Source organism: Macaca fascicularis, chromosome 7, assembly GCF_037993035.2.
Source record: "Macaca fascicularis isolate 582-1 chromosome 7, T2T-MFA8v1.1".
Taxonomy (NCBI): Eukaryota; Metazoa; Chordata; class Mammalia; order Primates; family Cercopithecidae; genus Macaca; species Macaca fascicularis.
Window position 1 is genome coordinate 132360867 of NC_088381.1, and position 6306 is coordinate 132367172.

The 6306-nt window shown below is 47.7% G+C and overlaps 1 protein-coding gene across 1 annotated transcript; it reads left to right on the top strand.

Moving 5' to 3' along the window:
- The first annotated feature begins 1202 nt into the window (after positions 1 to 1202).
- On the top strand, positions 1203 to 3711 carry HSPA2 (heat shock protein family A (Hsp70) member 2). Its single transcript, XM_005561476.4, has one exon. It carries the CDS (start codon positions 1314 to 1316, stop codon positions 3231 to 3233), a length of 1920 nt encoding a protein of 639 aa, XP_005561533.1. The 5' UTR covers positions 1203 to 1313; the 3' UTR covers positions 3234 to 3711.
- Positions 3712 to 6306: the final 2595 nt, after the last annotated feature.

Genomic DNA, 6306 nt, shown 5'->3' on the forward strand with positions numbered 1-6306 from the left:
AATAGTAACCTCAGCACAGCCAAAGAAAATCATTCCATTCCATTGAGCGGAGTCAGAAACATGACTAGGTCGCGATCACAACCGCGTGTGTGCCAGGGTGACCGAGACTGACTGACTTTATGGTGTTTCAACGTGTGGGTTTTGACTGATTATATTACAGGTTTTTCAGTCAAGAACTCAAAGCAGTGGATAAAGCACTTGCGACCTAAAATAAGCAATGGAATGAACAGGAAGGCGAAACCAGAGTTTAAAGCGGCAGGACAAACAGGAAAAAGAAAGAGTGAGACTACAGGCACGTGCCACCACGCCCAGCTAATTTTTGTATTTTCAATAGAGACGGGTTTCACCTTGTTAGCCAGGATGGTCTCGATCTCTTAACCTTGTGATCCGCCCGCCTCGGCCTCCCAAAGGCTGGCATTACAGCCGTGAGCCACCGCGCCCGGCCCCAGCCAGGCAGTTTTAATCGAGTGCTCACAACCACTGAGACTCAGCGAAGCACGCACTGTAAAATCCCAGGAGGCCGACCGCTGGTTCAAACTTTGTCTTTTATCCCCGTCCAAGAGATCCGCCCTCACCCCCCACCCCAGCCACGCCAACTCCCTATTCCCTCCCCTTGGACGGCGCGGGGGAAAACAAGCTGCTCGAGCCGTAGTTCTTCGGTGCAACCAACTCAGAATGAGTTCCTCCGTCCCTGCGTGCTCAGCGAGTCGGCACCCTAGCACTGAACTGCATTTAAAGCCTCAGGAATTGAGCTAACCCTCCCGGGGGCTTTCCTCACCCGGCTCCCCTTCCACGCCTCCTCCCCGTGCCACGCCTCAGTCCGCGCTGCTCATTGGTCGCGTGTCCCGCCAATCCGATGCCCATGGGCTAGGGCAAACACCGCGAAAAAGCGCGTACACCTGGCTCTGGGAGCGCGCGCCCAACGCCCGCCAGCAGCAGGAGGCGCGCGAGGCGCCGCGGCCCGGCGGCCTAGAGTCAGGGAGGAACCTTATTTACATAACGGCCGCCCCTCTCTCTCCTGGCGGGGGCCGGAGTCCCGCCCCTCGTCCAACTTGAAATCTGTTGGGCCACGGGCCAGTCACTCCGACCCAGGCAAGCCTGTGGTGGAGCTGGAAGAGTTTGTGAGGGCGGTCCCGGGAGCGGATTGGGTCTGGGAGCTCCCAGAGGCGGCTATAAGAACCGGGAACTGGGCGCGGAGTGTTGAGAGTTGCTGGTAGTGCCCGTGGTGTCTGGTGGGAGGTGACCGTTAGTTGACTCCGCGGAGTTCATCTCCCTGGTTTCCCCATCCTAACGCCGCTCGCCTTTCAGTCAGGATGTCTGCCCGTGGCCCGGCTATCGGCATCGACCTGGGCACCACCTACTCGTGCGTGGGGGTCTTCCAACATGGCAAGGTGGAGATCATCGCCAACGACCAGGGCAACCGCACCACCCCTAGCTACGTGGCCTTCACGGACACCGAGCGCCTCATCGGCGACGCCGCCAAGAACCAGGTGGCCATGAACCCCACCAACACCATCTTCGACGCCAAGAGGCTTATTGGACGGAAGTTCGAGGATGCCACAGTGCAGTCGGACATGAAACACTGGCCATTCCGGGTGGTGAGTGAGGGAGGCAAGCCCAAAGTGCAAGTGGAGTACAAGGGGGAGACCAAGACCTTCTTCCCGGAGGAGATATCCTCCATGGTCCTCACGAAGATGAAGGAGATCGCAGAAGCCTACCTGGGGGGCAAGGTGCACAGCGCCGTCATAACGGTCCCCGCCTATTTCAACGACTCCCAGCGCCAGGCCACCAAGGACGCTGGCACCATCACGGGGCTCAATGTGCTGCGCATCATCAACGAGCCCACAGCGGCGGCCATCGCCTACGGCCTGGACAAGAAGGGCTGTGCGGGCGGCGAGAAGAACGTGCTCATCTTTGACCTGGGCGGTGGCACCTTCGACGTGTCCATCCTGACCATCGAGGACGGCATCTTCGAGGTGAAGTCCACGGCCGGCGACACTCACCTGGGCGGTGAGGACTTCGACAACCGCATGGTGAGCCACCTGGCGGAGGAGTTCAAGCGCAAGCACAAGAAGGACATTGGGCCTAACAAGCGCGCCGTGAGGCGGCTGCGCACCGCCTGCGAGCGCGCCAAGCGCACCCTGAGCTCGTCCACGCAGGCGAGCATCGAGATCGACTCGCTGTATGAGGGCGTGGACTTCTATACGTCCATCACCCGCGCCCGCTTCGAGGAGCTCAATGCCGACCTCTTTCGCGGGACCCTGGAGCCGGTGGAGAAGGCGCTGCGCGACGCCAAGCTGGACAAGGGCCAGATCCAGGAGATCGTGCTGGTGGGCGGCTCCACTCGTATCCCCAAGATCCAGAAGCTGCTGCAGGATTTCTTCAACGGCAAGGAGCTGAACAAGAGCATCAACCCCGACGAGGCAGTGGCCTATGGCGCCGCGGTGCAGGCGGCCATCCTCATCGGCGACAAATCGGAGAATGTGCAGGACCTGCTGCTACTTGACGTGACCCCGTTGTCGCTGGGCATCGAGACAGCTGGCGGTGTCATGACCCCACTCATCAAGAGGAACACCACGATCCCCACCAAGCAGACGCAGACCTTCACCACCTACTCGGACAATCAGAGCAGCGTGCTGGTGCAGGTATACGAGGGCGAACGGGCCATGACCAAGGACAATAACCTGCTGGGCAAGTTCGACCTGACCGGGATTCCCCCTGCGCCTCGCGGGGTCCCCCAGATCGAGGTCACCTTCGACATTGACGCCAATGGCATCCTTAACGTTACCGCCGCCGACAAGAGCACCGGTAAGGAAAACAAAATCACCATCACCAACGACAAAGGTCGTCTGAGCAAGGACGACATTGACCGAATGGTGCAGGAGGCGGAGCGGTACAAATCGGAAGATGAGGCGAATCGTGACCGAGTCGCAGCCAAAAACGCCCTGGAGTCCTATACCTACAACATCAAGCAGACGGTGGAAGATGAGAAACTGAGGGGCAAGATTAGCGAGCAGGACAAAAACAAGATCCTCGACAAGTGTCAGGAGGTGATCAACTGGCTCGACCGAAACCAGATGGCAGAGAAAGATGAGTATGAACACAAGCAGAAAGAGCTCGAAAGAGTTTGCAACCCCATCATCAGCAAACTTTACCAAGGTGGTCCTGGCGGCGGCAGCGGCGGCGGCGGTTCAGGAGCCTCCGGGGGACCGACTATCGAAGAAGTGGACTAAGCTTGAACTCAAGTCAGCGTAAACCTCTTTGCCTTTCTCTCTCTCTCTCTCTTTTTTTTTTTTTTTTTTTTGTTTCTTTGAAATGTCCTTGTGCCAAGTAGGAGATCTATTGTTGGAAGTCTTTGGTATATGCAAATGAAAGGAGAGGTGCAACAACTTAGTTTAATTATAAAAGGTTAGTTCCAAAGTTTGTTTTTTAAAAACATTATTTGAGGTTTCTCTTTAATGCATTTTGCGTGTTTGCTGACTTGAGCATTTTTGATTAGTTTATGCATGGAGATTCGTTTGAGATGAGAAACCTGAAGTTTGCACACCTGTTCTATAGAAGCTTGGAAACAATAAAATATATAGGAGCTTAAATTGTTTATTTTTATGTACTACTTTAAACTGAACACTGCAGTACTGTTAAGGACAGGTATACTTTTTGCAAACAAATGCATAAATGCAAATGTAAAGTAAAGCTGAAATTGATCTCAAAGTTACTGTCTTGGAGTTTTCAATTTTCCTTCCTTTATATTTTACCCATATTAGTCTTTTAAGATATTAGTATGATGTGAAATTTATCTGACCAATCTTGTTTAATTCCCAGATGAGGGTGCTGCCTTGAATTCCAACAACTTAAGGGGAGAAGAATCTGGGTAAACTTCACCCACCCTTAAATACAGAAACCTGACTGGGGGTCTTCCTAGTGTACCCAAACTCCTACAACTTAAGTGTCCAAATGAAAATTCACCTGAATATTCCAGGAAAATATGAGCTATATTCTGGGGTTAAGTGTAAAATGAGCCTTTAACAAAAACTGGGCAGAAGTTGTCTTATAATTGCCAAAGAAAGTATGGAAACAAGTTAATTTTGTGACATACAGGAGCCTGAAACAAGAGACAGCAGGCAAGCTTTCAAGTGATTTAATAGTGAGTTTAAATTTAGTCAAACTTGTTTAATTTTCTAGTAAAACAGCTCAACTTCTAAGCTTATGGCAAATTCTAATAACATGTTTCCTGCAGTTAGAATTACTTGGGTAGGGAAACACAGATTATTATTTTTTTTTCTGGTTTAGGGATCGTAATGCTTTTGCAATATTTGCCTTAAATCACTACAATAGATTTCTTTTTTAAAAGGCAAACTGTACTAGATAGTCTTGTATTTTGTTAATATACAACTTGTCCATTTTCCTCCATAACCAATTTGAGATTGTTATAGATAGGAATATTGCAACCTTTTGGTGATCCACTATCCTGGACTTAATCTTTAAAATTCACATCCTTCAGAGAAAGGAATTCATTTTTATTTTTTAGTGAAATGACATGACTACTCTTTTCTTACTTTCTTTAAGGAGAACTTGGGAGAAATTCAGTAAAACTAATAGGAAAATGCATAGTTAACCTAATGTTTTTACTGCACATAGACATTTTGATATCTTTCCAAATGATATAGGTTTGCTTCATGTTGCTCATAAGACAAGTTATGAAAGCTTTATCTTCAATTTAGTAGTGGACCCATCTATGTCATTCAGAGAGATTAATTTTATGAATAATGGAATAAGTAATAATTTTAAAACTAGGTAAGAAGTTAGCCTAAGAATACTGGCCTTTGGTAATGACCCTTTCATACAAGACTTGACTCTTAAGTACAGATAAGGTTTTTTTTGTTTTTGTTTTTTCCTTTTTAGCAAGCTTCATTTGGGTAGAGGGGAGGAATATAAATAGCCAACAGTGAAATTGCTTCAAAATAAACTTAAAAACCTTTTTTTTTTTTTTTTTTTTTAAAGGAAACTGCTTTTTATACTGTGAAAAGCTAAAGGTAACTCCAATTTATCAGTGCTGGTGTCACATTGGTGGAAATTTTTCAGCAACAAGCATTTAATGGTGTTTCATGGACTATAGGCATAAATATGTGACAAACTACTATGGTACTACAAAATCAAGTTTATTGTAGCTTTAGAGTGACGTTTACTGTGAGTTTTACCAAGTACCCATTCTGTTACCCTTTTATTAGTCTTTTATTTGTTGAAAGTGTTCATTCCTTGTTCTAACTTCAAAATATAATGGAGTCCTTCTGTAAATGTAGTTTGGTATGACTCATTTTAGACTTCACTTAAGAGATTAGTTTCTAAAGTATCAGAAAATGACCATTGGTAGTTTTTGATCCTGCGGCCTGGCCTCCGGTAACTTGCTATAATACTAACATCAATCTGGCAGATACTTCATTTTCTATTTTGAAAAGTAATTTGTAAAACTCCTAGCATTCTTGAGAGTGTTTCTTATTTAATTCTCTCTTTTCAAATTTACCTAGATTTGCATATTACTAAGATAAAGCCACCTAAGTAGCCATTCACTTTCCAGGGGTCAGTTGAAACTGGTAACCTGATAACTCCTGGGAACTCCTTTGCAGATGTTAGATCAGCCATAGTCAAATAACAGTGGAAAAGTACTTGATGTTAGGATGGGGCTAAATTACAGTTTAAGGAATAACTAGTATCATTTGAACTAAGTAGTGGGTTATGTTGGGGACTAGAGGTCATGACTAAAGCAAATTCAATATATATAGAGAGAGAGCGAGCGAGTGAGAGTGTGTGTTAAGGGACGGAAGAAGTACATTTCTCTGACAGGCACTTATCTAAAATTCTTTTTTTTTTCTTTGAGACGGAGTTTTGCTCTTGTTGCCCAGGCTAGAGTGCAATGACTCGATCTCGGCTCACTGCAACCTTCGCCTCCTGGGTTCAAGCAATTCTCCTGCCTCAGCCTACCAAGTAGCTGGGATTACAGGCATGCACCACCACGCCTGGCTAATTTTGTATCTTTAGTAGAGATGGAGTTTCTCCATGTTTGTCAGGCTGGTCTTGAACTCCCAACCTCAGGTGATCTGCCCGCCTTGGCCTCCCCAAGTGCTGGGATTACAGGCATGAGCCACTGCACCTGGCAAAAGCCCAGTATTTATTCTTTTTTTTTTGAGACAGAGTCTTGCTCTGTTGCCTAGGCTGGAGTGCAATGGTGCGATGACTCACTGCAACCTCTGCCTCCCGGGTTCAAGTGATTCTCCCACCTCAGCCTCCCGAATAGCTGGGACTATGTAG